This window comes from Danio rerio, chromosome 10 (assembly GCF_052040795.2).
Source record: "Danio rerio strain M-AB ecotype USA chromosome 10, GRCz13ab, whole genome shotgun sequence".
Lineage (NCBI taxonomy): Eukaryota > Metazoa > Chordata > Actinopteri > Cypriniformes > Danionidae > Danio > Danio rerio.
Window position 1 is genome coordinate 25,732,988 of NC_141030.1, and position 22,724 is coordinate 25,755,711.

At 35.2% G+C, this 22,724-nt stretch overlaps 2 protein-coding genes across 8 annotated transcripts in view; one reads left to right on the forward strand and one right to left on the reverse strand.

Moving 5' to 3' along the window:
- nlgn2b (neuroligin 2b) overlaps positions 1-22,724 on the forward strand; it is a 333,407-nt gene that overhangs the window by 60,059 nt on the left and 250,624 nt on the right. The window lies entirely within an intron of this gene.
- fgf11b (fibroblast growth factor 11b) overlaps positions 1-22,724 on the reverse strand; it is an 86,869-nt gene that overhangs the window by 37,874 nt on the left and 26,271 nt on the right. For both annotated transcript variants that reach the window (XR_015501114.1, XM_087270554.1), the window contains exon 2: positions 4,562-4,672. Coding sequence is in view for 1 of the 2 variants with exons in the window: in XM_087270554.1 (XP_087126680.1) it covers positions 4,562-4,672 (111 nt within the window). In the remaining variant the exon portion in view is untranslated. The remainder of the gene's footprint in view (positions 1-4,561; positions 4,673-22,724) is intronic.

Here is a 22,724-nt window from a genome sequence, read left to right on the forward strand (position 1 = left end):
TTTGCGCTCGATGGCCAGCTGTGAGCTAGTGCATCCATGCCGAGGGAGCCTTGGTCAGGGAATAAAACAGCTGGCAATGTGCGTTCTCGATGGAAGCAAACAAAATGATCTGCCAAAGATAAGAGATTCTCTGCACAGGGCAAAGTTTGCTCTTCTTTCGGGTGACCTGAAACCCCAAGTGGTCGAGGTGCCGAAGCACTTTGTCTCTGTGCATAATCAACTGATCGCTAGACGAGGCTAGAATGAGCCATTTGTCGCTGAGATAGTTGAGTATGCGGATGCCCGCAAGCCACAGTGGCGCTAGAGCACCCTCCGCGAGCTTGGTGAAAACCCGCGGAGACAGAGAGAGCCCGAAGGAAAGGACTTTGTACTGCCACACTCGTCCTTCGAACGTAAAATGGAGGAAGGGGTGGTGGCGTGGAAGATACGGGTCCTTCAGGTCTATGGCTGCAAACCAATCCTGTGGACGGACACTCTGAATCAAGTGTTTCTGCGTGAGCATTCCAAAAGGCATTTTGTGAAAATGATAGTTCACTATGCGCAGATCTAGGATTGGTCTAATCCCCCGGCTCTTTTTAGGCACGATGAAATACGGGGTGTAAAACCCGGACTCAATCTCAGCTGGAGGGACCTACTCGATTGCATCCTTTGCCAGGAGGACAGCAATCTCCTCTCGCAAGACAGGGGCACTCTTGGGGATAACCCTCGTGAAAAGGACTCCTTAAAAAGGAGGTTCATGTGTGAAAACCCTTTAATGTGACTAAATTACAACAATTAAACAAAGATGAATGAGCCAAAATTCCACCACAGTACTGTAACAGACTTATTGCAAGCTATTGAAAGCACTTTACAGATTACAGTTGTTGCTGCTTAGGGTGGCTCAACCAGTTATCAGGTTTAAGAGGCAAACACTTTTACACAGAGCTAGTTTTGTATTTTGTTTTCCATTAATAATAAACACTTAATTTAAAATATGCATGATGTGTTTACTTGTGTTATCTTTAACTAATATTTTAATTAGTTTGATGATCTGAAATTATAAAGTGTGACATGCAAAAATAAGAAATTTGTAGGGGGTCAAACACGTTTTTACACCACTGTATACAGTATATGGTTTGTCAAACCCACTCAGCTGCATAGAATACACAAAGAGTTGCTCAGTATTTTTTTAATATGCTTGTCTAAACATTTTGACCAAATTGAGGGATGTAGGCGCTACATGCCGTTTTATTTGTATGTTTATATTTCACTTTTTTATTGTTAAGGTAGCGAAGTCTTTATATAGTTTCTATTTACTTTTCATTTACTAAAAGAAGTTTTGTTTATACTTTTAGCCTGATCTGTGTCTAGATTCTCAAAAGAAAATGCAATTGGTTATTTGGCATCTCTCTGTGCTGGGAACTCCGTTCTCTCTTTCCATTATGGCTAATCCCTAGAGGTTGTAACAATGTAGAGAAAAAATGAATGAAGGTAGAAAGCTGTCATTGGTTGCCTTACATGTCAGTCAAACTCTTTGCCTTAAGTGGGTGGTTCTTTGGGCGAATAAGCTTCAGTGATTGGGAAAAAAATGTCAAAAGTCTGGCTTTGCGAGACTAAAGACAACGTAAAACAGGATAAAGCAGGATAACAGAGATGAAGACTAGAACGACACAGAAGAGTGGATGTAAAAGTGACAGGGAAGGCAAAGATAATGGCTTTAGGTGGGGGAAGATATCCATGAGGGACTATCTGTCCTACGTCTGTTGTCCTTGATAGAGAGACATTTGATATGGATCTTTCATGAACATCACACAGTTAGTGCTGCTGAGCGATAGCAAAAGATAAAAACATGCAAAATAAAGGCAATGAAAGGGAGGGAAAAGTCTGATAGAGATATTCCCTCACTTGCTGAGGAGAAATAAGATTTCCTGACAGCGTTTGACAGATATATGACATTATCTAATTGGTGTCGGACAGCACCGTAACGATTTAGCACCATTGAATTCCCCTCATTGGGGCGTTAAGTGTTTAGGATTCATGTCAGCGAGGCCTGTCACGACGCTCATGGGACGCTGCAGTGTATGGTTATTTAATATGTGCAACAGTCATTTCAATACACAAGCGTGACATGTTAGCTAGTTCTTGACAGCCCTAGCAGGAATGGGCTACTTGCTCACTCTGACAACTGCCATCCCAGTGAAATACTTTTCAATCTGGTACACACAAACAAACAAAAAAAATTCACGTAGAGATTAAAAAGGCTCAAGAACTCATGACGCATCACATGTCTGCCCTTGTTGGCATGTCTCTCTCCCCCTGCTGTCTCTTTCCCTTCATGAACATCATGTTATGGTGAGTCAACATAAAATTTGTACTATTGAGACCTCAGATTGAACCTGTGCTGGAGAAGTGACTTCCAGAAATGCTTAAATGTGTCACAATAACACTATTTTAAGTTGCTTTTAAAAAAAATATTCTGTACAGAAACTTCTGAATGTGAATCACAAAATGATAAAACTGCACAAGTAAATGCATTGCTATTTAGCTATAAATGTTCAAAAACCAAATGATTAATTTATTAGTAGATAATATAGGAATAGTTCAATTTATTGTATACAATTCTAAAAAGACTAAGTTGGAATGAGTGTTTGACAGCACATTTTAAATGTAAATCATTAGCAAGACAAATAAATAGCCATTATGCTGATACTGACTATAGAACTAATATTGTACAAAATACTGTATATTTGGAGCAGTTTTTGCAGTGTGTTCCATATTTCAGCTTTACTAAGGCCCACAACAGGAGCAATACTTTCCAAACGATTGGTTCTAATTGAACTTGCTTTGTAAACCTTAAACAAAATAAATACGTTTTTTAATTTCATGTGCTTTTCATTATTATTTCATGTGTTATTTATATTTTTAGTTCCTATACTTTTAAAAATTTCAACAACAACAACAACAAAATGTCAGCAAAAACAATCTGAGCAGAAACTGCAAAACAAGTACACAGATTCTGTCTGCCCCTAATTATCACTATATCAGACTTTATTATCAGATAAAATTTTCTCTTCCATTCCATCACTAATGTTCAGATTAGCAAATGAGCCAGTCATGACATCAGGCACCTATAGTAAAGTAAGTTATCAATGTAAATAATATCTGAAATGTTAAGCTTTACTTACAGTGTCTGCATCCCTAGTTTTGGTTTCTATCCTTTAATAAGGAATAGAGTCTATTGCTGTGTTTGAGTTTTCTTGGAAAGTTCTGAGAATTCATAATTAGGATGTCATGTTTTTAGGTCATTCAACATAACTCTGCATCTACAACAGAGATGCCCAAACTAGGGCCCTTGGGCCAAAGTTGGCCCACGGAAACCTTTGATTTGGCCCGCCAATCTGATAGGTGAGGGAGGATGATGGGGATGGTTTGATTGTCAGATTCAGCATTGAATTCCACTGTTATGTTTTTATTGTAATAAGTTATCATTTTAAAAAGTTATACTGCATTAGTTAATATGATTATATTTTATCTATTTTTAAATTTTTTTAAAATAAATTAGGAAATTACCATGGCAAATTTAATGTAACATAGTCTGGTATATACCTTCGGCCCACTGCTCATAATGATGTTTGGTTAATAAGCAGTGCAGTTTTGCATTTTGTTTTCGGTTTTTATTCAAATGATGAAGGATGCCGCAAACCAAATCTTCATATATTCTACGGTAACTGCACAAAAATATGGTATTTTGCAGAGGTAGATTTGAAATCAGGATTATTAGTCCTCCTGATTTATTTCTATTTCTAAACATAATAATTTTAATAACTCATTTCCAAAAACTTATTTATTTTATTTTTGCCATGATAACAGTACATAATATTTTATGTTCTGTTAAACATCATTTGGCAAATATTTAAAAAAGGAAAAAAATCAAAGAGGGGTTTAATAAATCTGACTTCAACAATTCTGTATACCTGGTAATATTGAGAGTTGCTTGCATGCGTGCTACTTTCCAGTCATCTTTTATTTTTAACCACAGCTATTTTGCCAAAACACTGATGTGAGGACTCAACAGTCGCCTTTTGTCACTGTAAATTCTTCAACATCAGCTTGATGCATCACAGCTTTAAATCAATCACTTCCAGACATTTGATTAAAATCCCAACTTGGCCAAGAGAATATACTGTATGAACATTGTATTCCAGTGTGGCCTTAATTTCAGTCAAGACAAATATTAATGCTACGGCATGTGATCTTCAATCATGTCTCTGAGTGCGAATCCCCAGAGTGGCACTGGTGACCATGGTCTAAGTGTTATACACCTGGCCTTAGGCCTGACACACAGGACATATGCCAACACTGGGCTCTCAAATTAATTACAACAGACAGACAGACAGACAGAACATGTACGTGAGGAGACTGGAAGACAGAGGAAATGAAAGATGGGAGTGACAGAAGTTCGTTTTACGCCCGTCTAGCGGTCACAGCAACAGACACACAGATACAACTCAATCGTTTCTACAACCGGAGGTCACACTGTGTCTGTCAGGCGTGAAAAACAACTGAGAAAAAAAATGCTTACAGAAGCAGCTGTTCTCGTCCCTTGTGCCGTCCATGGTGCCATCCGGCAGCATCTGTAGGTAGTAGCCGTGCTGGCTGTACAGACGGGTGACGATGCCTTTTAGCTGTGGTTCTGTAGAGAGAAAACACATAAACAGGCCCACAATGTTAGTCCAGTGAGAAAACAGCACAGATTGTGCCATGCAGGCATGATTTGATTCAAGCCTACAGAGTATTTTCATTTTTAATAGCGCTTTAATAGTTACTTACTGCAATGGTATGCTCCCAATAGGGTTGCACGTTTTACTATGGTAGTATTGTGAATATGGTAGAATCGTAAATACTGCCGGTGCCACTGTAGTTTGTAAATGGTAGTATAGTCATAAATGGGTTTATCTACAATAGATAATGTTGCACGTGGAAAGTTCACTAAAATTCTTACACGTTTGTGCAACAATAAACCATTTTATTTGAATAGTTTATGGAGCTCTTTAATGTTGCAAAACTGTAGAATTTGCACCTTTTATGGTAGCCTACTGCATGTTTTCTAATGCTTCAGTTCAAATGCAAATCTGAATCGGATCATTAATGTTCCTGTTAATATGATTTATTAGCGACAGCGACAATTTCTTTAAAAAAAAAAAAACGACCCACAAAGTGAAATTTTGAATTACTTTGGATTGTTACCTGAGAAGACTGGAAAAATAGATGGAAAAACCCAAAATAGCCAAAGGAAATGATTTTTGAGCACTTTATGTAGCCTAATTTTGTTAGAAAAAATTGTCCTTATAATTTGAGTTATAAATTACAGTATCACTATACTACTTGGTACCGTGATACTTTAGCTTGTATGGTATCGTACGATTAATTATTGGTATCGTGACAACCCATAGTTCCCAATTCAGGCTAAAATACTGTAGATAAATATTAAAAGCTAATTTAGACTCAAATGCTGTATTCAATTACAGTATATGTAAATATAAAAGTGACATTAATTATGTTTTAAAAATGTATGCTATAAATAAAAGTACTTTTGAACTGTCTTATCATCAGAAATTCCTGAAAAAAATCTATTATGGCTTCCACTTCAATATTAAGCAGCACATCAATTTTTAAGATTGATTATAATAAGACATGTTTATATATATATATATATATATATATATATATATAAAAGAGCATATTTATTCATTCATTAATTTTCCTTACATTGCTCTTTGAATAAAATAAAAAAACAACTGATAAACAATTGTGTTAATATTTATATAGAGTATTTAATTTTATATAGACTTGGGTCAAGGGTTAGTAATGAATTTAAGATAAAAGAATAAATTTCGGTTTAAAATTATAAAATTTATTTAGAAATTTTTACTACACTTTATGGAAGACAAAGTAATTGGGAAATGTACAGTAATTCATCTCATTAAATATTAGCAACCATGGTTACTCTACTAGGATAAGTTAAGGGAACTTGTTTTCATACTTCCATTAAAAATCACTGTGGGGCCAGTTGGTTAAAAGAAAATTGGAAAAATGTCAAAAATATACAGTTTTTAAATACAGCTCACATTCCCAAATACTTTTGGGGTCACTGACAGACCTATTAAACCTTATAGAATGTTTAACAATAATAGAAGTAACATCAGTCTATAAAATAATTGTCAAAACAGACATCGAAAATCAGCAAAGTTGATTCCCAACAGCAGAAAGCAATCCTGTTAAAAAGTGCAACTTGTATTTAATGTATTTCAGTTCACATTTTATTTTACTTTGTACATTTTAATTGATGGTCTTCAAAGATGAAGTGATGTGTCAAGAAACCTGTTCATTGTGGCAACTTATCATTTGTTCAGCTTTCATCAGGTTACAGAGAATTTTCTCCCATTATTCTATAGAATTTAATGCTCAGTTTTTGATGGGAACTACAAAAGCACATAAAAAGATATGGAAGACCATTACATTTTCTATGCAATTAATGGAGGATCGTTAGTAAGAGAAACACTAGAGTCGAATGTCAAATGAAACATTTGAGGCTACTGTCTATAGTGTGCTTGGTAGTGAGCCTACCATGACGGAAACACCATCTTGCTTGGAAAGTCAAGTAGAACGTTAATGGTAAAATTGGTGCCGTGACCCAGAGAACACACACTTTCCTGAACTTAAAAGACACATTAGCACCTGCAATCGTTATCTTACCTGCATACACAGGTTTGAATTCCTCTTGAGATGTCAAGAGTCAGGCTATAGTGTCTTTGTTAACATACTCACCTAGTGTACCACACAGAAAAAGGCAGTTCAAATCTCACTCAGAGCTTGGCAAGTAGAACTGGTGAAATTATATTGGTGCCGTGATAAACATGACTTTCTTGTGCTTAAGATGTGTGCTAATTCTTATGGTTTTTAACAGCATTGTTAGTGCACCTCTCCTTCTAGGAACCGGATGACTATAATAAGAGTGGACACATTGATTCTGTGACCCAGATAAACCTCAAGAGTCCAAAAGTTAGGTTATAGGCTGCAGTCTTTAGTGTCTCTGTTAGTACACCTACATCTGCCACGTAATTTGCGATTCCCAAAAACATAGCCCTGGGCACATATCTCCAATGAGCCTGGGTTGGGAATTACTCTGGTGCTGTGACCCAGATAAGATGCATTTTCATGTGATTAAGAGGTGCACTCATGTCTGTGATTTTTGCTAGCTTTTTTATTCTACCTTATATGCTGGAAACGTAGGTTTAAATCTTTCTTAAAGCAGGACAAGTTGAACTAGGGGACATCAGACACGTTGGTTCTCTCTACTGGATAAACCTCTCTAGGAGGGGCGTTAATGTCTGTGGTTTTTACTGATCTTTGTGTGCCCACTTCCCATGTTGTAATATCCCACTAGATGGGTTACACTGCTGCCATGACTTGGATTGTATACATTACTTACTTCACTTCTGTGACCTCCTATCAGAGTGGGGTAGGTAGAACTGAAGTCATTTCAATTCAGTAGAACTACACCAGCATTTTACACTACTCTACTGGCTGCCTGCCTGAATTGCTGGAATGGAAATTTTAAATATTATGGCTTATTAAAAAAAAATTCTGTTAAGCTATATTGACACAATATACATTGTTAAAAGTGTTAAGGAAAAATTGAGGAATTGAACAAAATTGGGTTAAGTTGGTGCCGTGACCCATATGGGAGTGAAGATTTGGGGAGGTGGAGATAATGTCAACGAGGCCAGCTGTACAGTATGTATCCAAGAACTAAGATACTAATGAATAAGTACTTGTATCTAATGCATAAGAACTAGTATCTATTTAATAGGTACTAGTATCTAATAAAGACCATCTAATGAGTCAACACTAGTTTATTTTTAAAAAGCACTAGTATCTAAAGAAAAGGCACTAGTATCTAATGAATAAGTACAAGCAGGGCTTAACATTAACTTTTTTGATCCCCAGCCATTGTGGCTAGTAGTTTTCCAACATTACTAGCCACTTGCCATTTTCGTGCCACAATTTTGTTTTTGGGTAAACATATTTTATATGCATAAATTTGACTTTGGCATGCTAAAATTACTTGATTTAAATTTGTGTTATGTCACATGCCTCGTTAATTTAAGCTTTTGTGTGTTGTGACCTTGCTCAATGACCATGAGCAAATGAGTTGTGGTTTCATAGTATGGCATTGCAATTAGTTTTATTTCACATGACTGTTCAGCGCTCAACAAAATGTAAAAAAAATGTTTTCTAATTATTTCCTTGCCCAAATTTTAAATAATGTGTCAAAATAGTCAAAATATTCAACAAGAAATGTCCTTAAAAACAATTGACAATTAAATAAAAATGTATAAATAGAGTATAAATCATTCTCAAACACTTTTTTCATGTTAATGGTCCCAGATCACTGATTAACTACAGATAAATGGAGAGTTAATCTCCTATTAAAACACTTTTATTGTAAAGGATGATAATTGAACCATACATTAACAAAAATAACAGTAAGCAAAAGAAAGCCACTGAAAAACATTGATCACGTGCACCTGGTTCACATTAGGCTTATTAATAATCTGTTCAAAGAAAGGTAAATTGTCCCAGTCTATTTCAAAGAGAAACGATCGCACCAGTTGCGTTTTTAGGCACAGTTGCTTCACGCAAGGAAACAGGACACGGGAGCTTTTAAGCACTTGCACATCACATCAGTCAGAGAGTGAGGATCACCTGTGTCTCACTGTGCACCCAATCATCCTCTTATTCAGTATTCACCTACTTTCTTTTGCTAGCGCGAATACTTATCAATGGTGCTGCTTCTCGATTATAAGATCACATTTGCATCCATATTGACAAACAGTCTTAAACTAAAATTCTAACCTTTAGAGACACAAAATTATTTTCAACCTGCCAAAGTGGCTAGTGGATGTGTCTTTCTTACCCGGCACAGGTGAAATCTACCCGCATTTGGCGGGTTGACAGGTATTATAGTCCTGAGTACTAGTACTTAATGGAAAAGTATGGCATTATCTAAAAAACAATTACTAGTAACATGAAAATAGATACTAGAACAGGCAATTGATTAAATGTCAAAACAGCTTGCCATAGTTGTGTGCTTGCCAATCAACCATACTAGAAACACAGGTTTAAATCCCATGCACTGTGTGTACAACGTGTTACACCAATTAAGCGCTATTGTTTCCCCTTACTGTCCACAATGCCATAAGAATCTACCTGCAGCCCATTTTCTTCAGGCTGTGTCCCACCAAGTTAGGAGCAACTAGACTAATTTAGCATCACTATCCAGAGCACAGCTGTTTCTTCTACACATGCCTCCAAAGACATGAAGGGTCAGATCAGAATAGACCACCTTTTGCAGACCTCACTTATGCTCCAGATGATGCATTAGCCATGAACATTTAGCATGCATAACTCACTTGACATTTACACTTCCTTATGTCTGACGGCTTGAAGGCAACACTTTCTCTTTCATTCCACGTGATCATTTAATCTAGAACACTTTAGCATTGAGTGGACATTCACCTCATCTTTATTCCATTCTGGTCACTACATAATAAAAAGTGTATGCTACTCTATAAAAGATTTATTCGCATTGCACGTTTATTTATGAGAGTAGAGGAAAAGAACAGAGACTGAATGTTTTATCAGCACAGTCCCTCCGGCCTACTTTGTGTTCATTTTAGAAAACAAGCGAGAGGAAAGCTAACAGGAAGTCGCTTGTAAACACAGCTTCAAAAAAAAAAAAAAAAAAGAAGTCGTGTGTAGTGCATGTAGTGACCATGTTAAAAACAGTTTTTGATTCGTTCCCCACAGTGAAATCCAAATGAAAGAAATCTGTCAAGGAAGTGGGTAATTTAAAAGTGATTATCTGGAGGGCCTGGCTGGCATGTTATGAGTTTCCACTGTGAAGGATATTAGTTCAAGATTTGTATTGTATAAATGTCGAGCCGTTGGGTTAAAAAGACAATTAGTCTCAAGTTCACGATTCATCATGTCAAACTGGAAATGAACTGAGAACTGCTTCATTATAATTGATGGTTAATAGGGCTGTATTAAACATGCCATTCATTAATGCAAGTGCACAGAATTCATATTTACATATTGTTTTGGGGGTTTATATTAACAGACAGTCCATATTAGAATTTCTTTAAATAAATACCACTTCTTTTTGATGCATTCATTCAAAATTTGTGAAATTCTGTGCCATTATTCATGACAAATTTGTGTTCTATAGTAATTAACATATTTATGAGTGGATTTAGTGCACTTTTTTCAAATCGTCTGGAATCATAGGGCTGTAGTTTTTCACTATACATCCTGCACAAGAAGTTTATGTGGCCTTCTACTTGTCTTTGCTGTCACGACACCTTTAGCAGTGCAGAAAGACTCTGTGAATCTGCTGAACTTTTCCCAAGACCCGGTAAATGCTCATTGATTTCACCCACGCAAATCCTGATAAAAATTCCACTGACACAAAGAGGTTGCAAAGCTTAGGTTTGTGTGTGTGTGTCTGATTGTGTATGTGTTAGTTTTGCTGCTGCAGGGTTTTTTTTTTTTATCTCTGATCTGAGATCAGCAAGAAGTGAGTGTTGGGTTGAATAGGAAATTGTTTTGCTTTCAAGTAAACGAAGCTCCTGCTAGTTGGGTGTTTCTTCAACTGTGAGAAAGTTTATTCAACTATGGCAGTTTGGACGAGGTAGGACTCATGTACATAAAATGTTTCTTTGCTTCTAAAAATGATTGATGGAGGGCTCTGGAATGGGTTTTAAAAAAAGCACAGTGCAAGGTCCACATGATGCGATATTATGAACGACATATAATAACAACTTAACGGAACCATTAGAATAGGCAAATAATATGTTATAGTAGGCACATGGAGATACATTATATAAATTAGGATATTCTGGACAAAGTCAGAATGAGCGCCCCATCTGCCATGAAGTAATGACAAAACATATCAGTTGTTGTACTATAAAAAGAAGCTCACAATGGTTGCCCCGCCTCCAAGGCTCTTCTGATTGGTCCACTGCTTTTGGACCTGACAGTGATGAGCTGCATTGCACGTGAAAGTTGAAAAGGTCTTTCCACATTTGTCTAAAAAACGCCAGGCTCATGTGCTTCAAAAGACGCAAGTGTAGCAGTCAAATACTTCCATCCTGCATGTGTTTACATTGAAAAAAGAATAGAAAAATAGCCTATTGATGAGGAAAAATGCATTCTGTGTGAATAGTCTTTTACAACATAAAAAATAAACTCTTTAAAACTCACTTTTTCAGGACATTCCAACGTATCGCTTGTATTAAAAATGATCACAAAATAAATAAATCAATGTTATTCTAAAAGTCTACTTTAAAAACAATGCTCTATCACATCAAATATTTGATCTCAAGCTGCTCTTTGATATTGTCAGTTTCTCAGTGACCCGGTACACTAACTAGTGTTAGAAAAAAATGCATTAAATATAATGACACAAAAAATTATTATAACGTATAAATGACATATAATTAATTTATCACTCGCTTCATATAACCATTGTTTTTTAAAATGTCTTTTAACATTTTAAAATAAAAAAAAAATTTAAAATGTGAATTTATTCTTTAAGGGCATTTGATAAGTATAAACAAAGTATGACCTGTAACAAATGTGTACAGGTCAGATTACAGCCTTCATGAAAAAAAGAAAATTTTTATCCCAGAGGCATAAAAGTGACTGAAATTAAATAGCACTGATGCATTTAGTCATGTGTTCATGCTAGAAATTAAAAAGCGGGAAGAAAATAAGGGATATGCATGCATCACTTTTATATATCCTATATTATTTATATATTTGTTAGCTAGTTGATAATAATTTTAATAGAGCAAAAAAAAAAATCTAAAAAAGTCAAATTTTATTTGAAATTTATTTATTTTCTTCTTGATTTTATGTAGTATATTTAAATATTTGTAAAACAGTGCAAGCAAGGCATAAAAAGTATTTAGAATTTATAAAAATGAAGTGTCTCCAGTAGAGTTTGCAACTGTCATAAGACGAACAGAAAAATATATGTCAACCGCAGGGGACATAAAAGTGGCTTAAATTGAATTACACCAGTAATCCAGGCAAAAATGTAGGTTTAGTAAATAAATAAATATACAAAAGAAAAAGCTTTTTTTGTTTCTTTTTTGTTTGTGCAAATAAGCATAAGAGAATACACCTGAACCACTTTTATACAACCTAAATTAATGATTTAAATGTGATGTCTCGAAGAAACTTTATTTTACTAAAGCATCTGCAAAAGTGGGTCATTCAATACTTAATAATGACAAGCTATAATAAATAATACTGAAATACAGCAATGAAATTACTTTGCAAAACCTATTCACCAGCATATAGCTGCTTTTCATCCTCTTTTAATATGGACATGTCCGTTTTAATATCAACACAAGTTCATTGTGGATATGTAATCCTGTCAACATTTCTGAGCATGAATTATGTAGCCAGAAGTACATGTGGCTTCACTTCATCGTTAAAATGAACACTAGGGATCAGTATGATGCCAGCGCTGGCTTTTAGCGCTATCAGCTGACTGCTAACATCTCTACGTGCAGCTGATGTTGCTAGTTTGCTCAATAGCTCGCTGTGTACACAGATGTACTTGGGACGTGGAGCTGAGTTGACTGCGACGAAAGGTTTCGAGTCCGGCAACAAAAGCCGACTGCTTTTCTTTTTCTTGATTTCTTTTGAAAACACTATCGGTTGGGTTTGGGGACAGGGGTGGGTGGGTCAGTCGGTCTGTCAGTAAGTCAGTCAGTCGATAACAAGCTGGAATTTTTATTTATTTATTTTTATTTTTTTTTACAGCACCAGTGTATTGATTGGCTGTAGACCATTGTCAATCAATCTTCTCTGTGTCTCCTGTACATTACGGAATGCGTTCAGCTTGCAATATTAACATAAAACTTTGATTGCTGGCAGTGTGAGTTTTAACAAGGATGCAAAAAGGGTTGTAACTGCCGCAGCAAGACCATTGTAAAGGTGGTCACAAAACAAATGTCAAACCCCACACAGTGACATGCATTTTACAATTGTAGACATAGATTAAGTGTACACACACCGGCGCCGCAAGTCAGCAGCTGTCTGCGGTGCCCAGCTACGACTTAGGACACTTCATATTTCTGCCGAGCCACAGAGCGCCATCTGAATAATTTCATTTTAAATAGCATGCAAATGTGCGCGTCTGGTGTGTCTTACTTTCAATTGTCATGTGCACTGCGCATCCAGTGTGCCACCCGCTTAAGTATGGAGTCTACTTTAGTTTTGTGGATCAGTAACTGCAGGAAAAAGAACATTACACTTGATGCCAACATTATCCACAAAATCGCTAAGAAGCTTTATGAACCTTTTGCTGACAGCGATGAATGTTTGAGCCTGACAACAGGTTTTGATCTTTGGTTTCATTCTCTAATACTGGACTTATTTTTCTATGAAAATTTGAATTTTGAATGTGTTTTAAATGAGATAAAAGTGTGAAAATGTTAATGCCTGTTTAAGAAAATATAAAGTGTGTAATGAGGAGTTTTACAGCCTTAAAGGGTCACGAAACACCAAAACACATTTTTTGAGCTTTTGACAGTCGTATATGTGTCCCACACTGCTAAAAACACTATTAGGACACCTATATTTCACTAAAAAGTGTAAATTGGTTGTTTTTGCGTTATTTCAAGCAAATTCGTACTTCCTGTTTGAAACGAATTTTTGAAGCTGCGTCACGGTCATGACATAATAGCGTGTATTCCAGCGTGCAGACTGGGCGTCTGTGCCAGAGTGAGTCTTATTACGTCTTACAGTGTGTTGCATTAATGCATGAGTAAGGCTTGGTTCAAACTAATCAGCGCGCTCTATTGTGCAACTTCATTAATATTCATTAGTGTCACCGTGTTTACACCACAGAGACGCCGCGTTGTGTTGGCAAAACAAGCGTGAAGTGTTGCTTTTATAGTTTGCTGCCGTTAAGTTTCGTTTTCATTTTCTCTCTGTGAGAGCTCATCTGGATCACGTGTGGTTTAACAGTGTACGCGACGCTCGACAACAATAACTTACGTGTCTAAGGAGGAACATTGTTTACCTGAGAGCTGTTCTCATCTGCAAACGCTGAAATCCGGATTCACTTGTAGTCTTCTCTTCATAAAGACGCGGCTCTAGTTGCTGGTGATTGTCCAGTCTCTACAGATTTGGTAAGTGAGCGACCAGTGCTCTTTGTTTATTCAGTTTGTTCGTATCGAATTAAGTTAACTATTGCACTGAGTGCAAACATGTTAGCACCGCATTTTGTGACCGGAATAACACACGCGGCTTTCTGACGCTACCTGCGTGTGCATCTAAGTTTCTGGGAAATGCGGAGATTTTTTTCTCTCATTCGCCGTGCGGTATCAAACATAGCATGAAAAATACACGCTTAGAGCAGATCCTAGAATCAAATATCGCGTTTGTCGCGAGGGGCATGAATGAATTCCCTGAATGAAAGAGCCAAACTGCAGTTAAAGTCCACCATTTAATAATTTGGCAAATAATTCGACTACAGATGTCCATGTAGGTTAAACACCATCACTTTCTCCTGTGTGTATTTTGACTGAAACTCGCGCGTGCCCAAATAGACACTCCCACACCCTCCCACTTTAGTTCCTCCGACACTCCCCCCTAAACAGAGCTGGACACGCCCACTTTTCTGACTTTTTCCAAAGTAGAGGTGTGAAAACACCCTGCTGAAACGAGGGGGTTTCATGGCCCCTGACTGCTTCACGGATTTCACCGATTGCGGGTTATTATTAGAACATTACTCCTGCGAATAACGCAGGATCACTGTACTATTCGTTTATAATTCCAATAAGCACCAATGTCTGATTTACTTGACACAAATTCGTAATTACAAAAGACACCTTTTCTCTTTTTCTTCTCCCACATTTCTTATAATAATTATCAATGTGGCATAACAACATACATTCAACCAAATACAAATGTGAAGCAAGTAATTGTTTGTCATGCAAGGTTATTGAAGGGATGCATATAACATAATTTCATTAGAGAAGATGGCACTTTACATACTGGACCAGGATGAAGTCTATACTAACAGCCTCATTTGATGGACAGCCGAAGCATGACAGGGCTAATCAGAATCTCAGAACGGAGACACTGATGATTCACTTTAGAGCATCAGCTCAACCGAGCGCCATCCCACACTAGCGTTAAACAGCAAGACAAATGCGTCTATCACGGCTCTTTATCACCACATTCAACAACCAGCATGACACGGCAAAGCGACAGACCGCACACATATACGCGCCAACATGGTTTTCAACAGCATGTAATGCAGAATGACATTTTGGACTAATTTAGTCCTGCATTGGAACACAAGAAACTGGTGGGTTGCTCTCAGTATATATAGTGATACTACTGTGTAGCAGTAATTACAGAGTAATTGGCCGTATGACATTTATAGCTCATAAGATTGACTAACCAGGTATTATGGACTACATATTGAAATGTTCTGTATAGGAGAAAGATTTTAACACTTAAAAAATAGTAGGTTTTAGAGCTGGGATACCTTATGCATTGAGAAAATCAGTCAGAAGAGATATTAATTAATCCATTTGGAATCATAATAAATAAAACTGAATAGGCACAATGACTTATACTGTAGGTCCCCTGAAGTGCTTTGAAATGGGCATTTTTATTTGATGTTTGATGTAATCTCAACTGAAACTGAAAGGCAGGACGGGACTTATAGCTGCTTTTCCCCCTTTTCAAAAACAGCCAATAACATTTAATCTACATCACAACTCTGTCAGTCAGAGCTGTTAAGCGCATCACACTCATGGTCTATAATAATCTGACTTTAAGAATAATCTTAAAATGCAGCTTTCTGCGTAATTCAAATGGGTCCGATAAGTTTTGGGATCTCTTAGAGATTTCTGTCACTTTGCTGAAAGTCTGTTCATCAATTGTGATACTTTAAAACATTTGCAAAGTGATCCAAAGATGAGTCAATGTGTTTCAAGCTGTTTAATCCAATGTTATAAATTTTGATGCTAAACATTTAAAGGGTCTAAACACCAAAACACTCTTTAGATGTTGACAGTCACATATGTGCCCCATGCTGCTAAAAACACTATTAGGACACATGTATTTCACAAAAATAAGGTTTTTGCATTATTTCGAGCAAAATTGTTCTTCCGGTTCGAAAAGAAACTTAAAAGCTACGTCAAAGCGATAAGTCTAAATTCCAGTGTGGAGACTCGATGCCTGTACCGGCCGGTACAACGTGACGTCTTTGAGTTTTCATCATTAGTTCAAAAGCAAGACTTGGTTCGAAACATATAGGCGGGCTCTTTTGTTAATGAGGTGCAACTTCATTAATATCAGGGCCAGCCCTGTACATTTGGGGGCCCTAAGCAGTATGATTGTGGGGCCCTATCCTGCTCTAAATTGTAGAGTATTGCCAATGCAATCCGTCCCGCCGCTTATTAAATACAATCAATTAAAAAGAAAAGTAAAGCCTGATTTCTTCTACTTAATAAATGTCTGAATGATGGGACATTTTAAAACAGAACTGCTTTTGTCAACTGGTAGCTTAAAAATGAAGAATTAAACTTAATAAAGGGACCAGTGATTCCTTTTTGCATCCTTCTGGAGTGTTATATTTTATTATTTGGCAAACATATTGAAGATTCTATAAAAGATTCTAGGTTAATTCTAGGTTTATAATTTTTTTTATAAATTCCAAAAGTAAACACCCTGCAATGAAAGACAGTGAGCAATAGTTAGCCAAAAGTGAAAATGCACTACTTAGTAATAAAATATACATTCTGAACTCATTACAAACTCAAGAAAACAACAACAAAATAGTTAACATTAATGCAAAGATTGATTCATAAATAAGAAAACCAATAAGCAAATAATATGAAGTAAATATGAAAAAAACTTCATAGAAAAAAAAACATAGAAAAAGGGAAGCAACAAATACTGAGTTATTGTTAAGACCCAAACACAAACTTTGTTATTCCCTTTAGAGCGTATATTAAACTATGATTAATTAAATTAGGACAAAACTATTACAAACATGTCTCAGGAAAAAAAAATATTAACAGTGTACAAAAATGTCGCTTCAGTAATGCATTTCAGTAAAATGTATTTAAGACTAAAAGACAGAACTGTAAAACCAGGAAAAAAATAAGTATTTCATATAAGTAGACAACATTTATTAATTTGTAATTGCCTATTTTCAATAGACGTGCTACTAGATTATGTCTTTAACATCATCATTAGCACTTAAAAGCGATGCTAAAAATGATTTTGTGCTTGTCTCTTTTCGTTGCCATTTGCCCCCTCAGTTTTTGTGATTTTTTTTTTCTTTCCAGTGAAAATTTATAAATATTTAAGTCCTGAAGCACTGTCAATAATGACCCCTAGTGGGTCCTAACACGCGACAAAAATATGTTTATAAGGAACATTTTTTACCGGAGAGATTTTAGCATCTGCAAATGAAAGAGTACTGCTGAAGATACAAACTGACTTTGCCATCTAAATAAACATAAACAAAGCACATTGATCGAGACACGACAATTAACATCAACTGGAACCGCGTCTTTTTTAAAAGAAGTGGAGTTTCAAATCCAAATTTCACCATTTTCAAGTTCCTTTCGAACATATTTTTGTCACGTGTTAGCAGACCACTGTAATCCACACGTGAGTCCAGTTGCGCTCTCACAGCAGAGAAATGAAAAACAAAACATTCGTTGATGCATATTTATAAACAACACTGATGACCCATGTCTCCAACAATTCTTCCTCTTCCACTTGTTTTAAATACAGTTGACAACCCAACATGCCATCCCTCTGCTGTCATGCATATTAAGGATGTTGCACCTCATTCACAATAGAGTGCGCTGATTGGTTCAAACAAAGTCTTTCTCATGAATTAATGCTAAAAGCTCAAAGATGTCACATTGTACAGACATCTAGTCTCCAGTCTCTTTTTCCCCCCGTTAAACACAATAGAATATTTATTTTAATGATTGGAACCTGGAACTATGGTCATCCATAGTAGGAAAAACAAATACCATGGAAGTCAAAGGATACAGATTTTCAGCATTCTTCAGTTTATATTCTATTGCATTCAACATAGCAAAAAAACAAACAAACCAGAAAAACAAAAAAAAAAAACAAAAAAACAAAGATAAGTGGTCAAGGATAAGTAAATTATGACAGAATTTTTGGGTGAACTATACCTTTAATTAGAATTTTTATTTACATTGTTACATTAGAATAAACCTTTTTAATTTTCTTACGGAAGCTTGATGTGAAAATCATCATTAATCGCTTATTAATTAAATATATGCTTGAACTTTCATGACTAAATGTGAAAGCTGTAAACACTGACTGTTTGATTAACTGAAAATTCTAAATGTAAATAAAATCTATTTGTCAAATACTAATTTCCTTTTGTGAAAAAAAAAAAGATGCTAATCTAGGCAGAATTAACCTTTGGATTTTTATGTATTTAATTTGCAACTCAATAAATAACTTAAGTAACATTCACAGATTTTATTATGATAACTTAGCAATTTATTATTTTAATATTTACAAACCACTGCATTATTATTAATATCAGAATTTTTCTTTGAAGTGTACATAGAAGAATTAGCATTTTTAAAAACATACTGAATATCTAATAGCATAAGGGCAAAAATAGTGATCATAATGACCAGGGGGAAAAGAATGAAAACATGCTATTCTGGGAGCTGGATTATAGAGAACTGCATTAGAAGGAGATCCCCCTCTGTGCAGAAATCTTCAGCGAGAGAGAGAGAGAGAGAGAGCGAAAAAGAAAAACAGAAAGCCAGTGACCGCTTTGGTTTCCCCCCTGGGTGCTGTTTATCCGGCGGAGGTGAGGTGTGTGTGGGGAGTGCTAGTGTGCAGCGTCCAGTTCCAGCCTGTTACAGATGGTAATTTTGTCAGAAATCACTGAGCCGCTGCCAACTCCACGCTGGAGATACAGCAAGCGACGGTCGGTGTGCTGTGCTGAATCCTGCCTGTGAGGACCAGCCACCGGCTTTTATTCTCTCTCACTCATTCACACTCACATGCACTGGATAAAAGACTGTTTGCCAGGATTTAGGAAGCAGACTGGAGGGCTGCTGCTAGCGAAATAAATGCTCCAATTCTGTTTATGTAGGATTTATTGTATCTTTCATTATTTGTCTTTCAGCTACTAATCTCCACGCAGTTATCTTGCAGTTCCAAAGCCCATATGATTTTCTCTTTTTTTTGTTGTGGAACAAAAAGCAGTATTTGTGAAAAATTGTAGTAGTCACTCTTTTCTATTATGATGAGTCTTTCCTAGGATGAAAATGCACCATAACATTTATTTATTCATTTACTTTTTTTATTATTTTATTTATTTATTTATTTTTACAAAGGGCTGATACACGTGCATATTGCAAGACTTCTGGAGCTATCAAATAAATTCTTGAATAGGAAACAGGTTGGAAGCTGTATAAAACCTTTATTTTGTTTCTTAGAAAAATGTTTATTATATTATATTATGTTATATTATATTATATTATATTATATTATATTATATTATATTATATTATATTTATTGTAACCAATTAATATTTTAATTATGTCATTTTCTAAGCTTAAAATGTTCAGTTTTGCAGTTTAATTGTAATGAACTTGAAAAAAAGTAATAATAATAATAATATTAATAAACTAATATATGTAGCTCCTTTTAATAGTATAATCTCAAAGATATAAAACAGGACAAGGTATAAAAACAAAACCAAGATAATAAAAACAAAAAAATGTAAGAAATCACATTAAAAACACTCATGTCAAGTGGCGACAAAGGGAAGGGTTTGCATGTAAATGGGAGTTTTATTAAGTGAACTACAGCTGATTTTTTAGACAGTGACTACGTTTACATGGACATCAGTAATTAAAATTAAATCAGTAAAATTAAAATTAAAATGACCTTAATCTGAATAAGACAATAATATGATTAAGGTGTTTACATGAGTTAGACTAGAATTATATATAAAATAAATGTGTCCTAACAGTGTTTTTAGCAACGTGAGACATATACAGTAAATGTCTGTCAACATCTCAAAAAATGTGTTTTGGTGTTTTTTGACCCTTTACATAATGGCTTAAAAACAGTGATGGATTTTTATTTCAAATATAAGAGGTCTGAGAACTCCACAATTTAGGTAACAATTAGGGAATGCCCTCTATAGATTTTAGATAAGTTAGTTACAATGTTACAAAGACTCATTGATTTTGTTCTGTCAAATAAGTAAAAGGTTTAATTGTTCATACGACTATAAAAATACTTATTTTGAGTCATAATACAGTTCATCACTTTGGAATTATACGGTTCTATCTGCGTTCTCAGTGATTTTGAGATATTGAGCTTCAAATTTTTTGCATTCCATAGCAAAGAGTATGTGTGCAACATTTGTTTTTTTAAATAAAAAAGGTTAACATGCAAACAACTTAAAAAAAAAAAAACATCCCATAATGTAAAATAAGTTGTCATTTAATAAGAATATATCAATAACTCATTTTGACAAAAATGTCAGATAGAACCTTATAATTCTAAGGTGATGAGTTACTAATGTAAAAGTGTATAATTTAAGTAAAAACTATCATCACTGACTAATTAATACTTATAAATCAGTGCATAACGGGTTATGAACATGTGCATTGAAAGTGAAATTATAAATTAATACTTGTTAGTATTAAGAATGCAGCTATAACTCATTATAATGCACTATAGCTTGTTGTCTTTATAGATACATTTATTAGATCATTCGTTATGCTTGATTTTAAATATTTATAAATGAAACATGAGCTTCATAGAAAGTGTAAACAAAACTCTAAGGAGGTTTAGATTTGAAACTATGTAATGATGTCAGAATTTGTATTTTTCACTAAACTATTGCTTTAATTTGAAGGCAGTATAATTTTAAGCATGGGTTCCATATGTCTGGTATTATTTTGGATTGGGTATGAAGAGCTTTATCCCATGTTACACAACGCTGTGCTAATCTGTTGCATTACTGGATGCTTGTTCCCTGTCAGAAATATATTGTTGTCCCTTTATTTCTTACTGCATTATAACTGTTACACATAACACACCTTTAAAAAGAAAACTACCTCTTCAGTAAAAACAACAATCATGTCATCTTTCAGATCAACATATGCGTTTTTAAAACAAATTCAATCCAATATGTTTGTACATCTAAAGATTAACTTGCTGGTATTAGAAATACTGTACATTATAAGTGTCGTGTTTGGGACTAGCAGTGACACAATGAAACCTGCTTATACTTGGCAAATGCTCTAAATTTAGTGTAACATAACCAAAGAATTGTGTGTGCCTCATTGTAAACAAATGTTATTAACATATAACATCAATAAATGATTTAAATAGTAACACAACCCAATCAAATGAAACAATATATAAATAAAATTATATATATGGAATGATGTTTCCATTCCCACACGGACTGCGGATTCACTGGTATCCTTCAAAACAACAACTAAAAACCCATCTCTTCCAAGAGCACCTCAACCCTGGTGAATAAAACCAAGACCACCTGACCATCAAAACTCTAGCACTCTTACTTTAGCAATAAATTCTCTGAGCATGAGCAAGTTTCTTTGTGATTGTTATAGCATAAATGTGTATCATGCCAACGAATACAAAAAGCAGGGACTCTTGAATGATTCTCAGTGAAATGTTCAAAGAGATCTGCTGGCTTGAATCAATCTTACAAAAAGATAAACTTACACAAAGCTTGATTTATACTTTGTGTATTGTATATAATCTAGGATTGAACAGAACTTCTAAAGGGAACAAAACCATTTAGAAGTCACCAATATGCTCTTCAAAAAATTACATAAAAAAAAAAACGTTACAAAGATATGGCTAGTATTATGTCATTCTTAATTTTCAGATGTTTTTATGTCGTGTATTGAAAAGTAAAACTGTAAACAAAAACAAAAAAACAAAAAAATGGATTTAGGAAAATTAATAAAACATTTTTTTTCAGGAATTCTTAGAAAGTAGTAGGAGTATTGAAGAGTACAATTACAAAAGCTTGATTTCTGAAAAATACTAAAAATATAGCGGCTGTCTGTTTTTACAAATGAACTTTTCATGTTGATAGTGTTATGCTCTGGGAGAAGTGTGTTTAGCAAGGAAATAGTGTTCTTATTTACTTTAATCATTTATCTAGTTATTTTAATTAATTTTTAAATTTATTTATTGAAATTTTTTATTTAATTTTTTTATTCATTCATTCATTAATTTTCTTGTCGGTTTAGTCCCTTTATTAATATGGGGTTGCCACAGCGGAATGAACCGCCACCTTTTCCAGCACATTTTTATGCAGCGGATGCCCTTCCAGCCACAACACAATCTAGGAAATCATTCATACATTTATTCATTCATTCATTTTCCTTCGACTTAGGATACACCATACACATGTGTTTGAACCGTGTTTAAACTGTGGGGGAAACCGGTGCACCCGGAGGAAACCTATGCAGACACGAGGAGAACATGCAAACTCCACACAGAAATGCCAACTGGCCCAGCTGGGACTAGAGCCAGCGACCTTCTTGGTGTGAGGTGACAGTGCTGA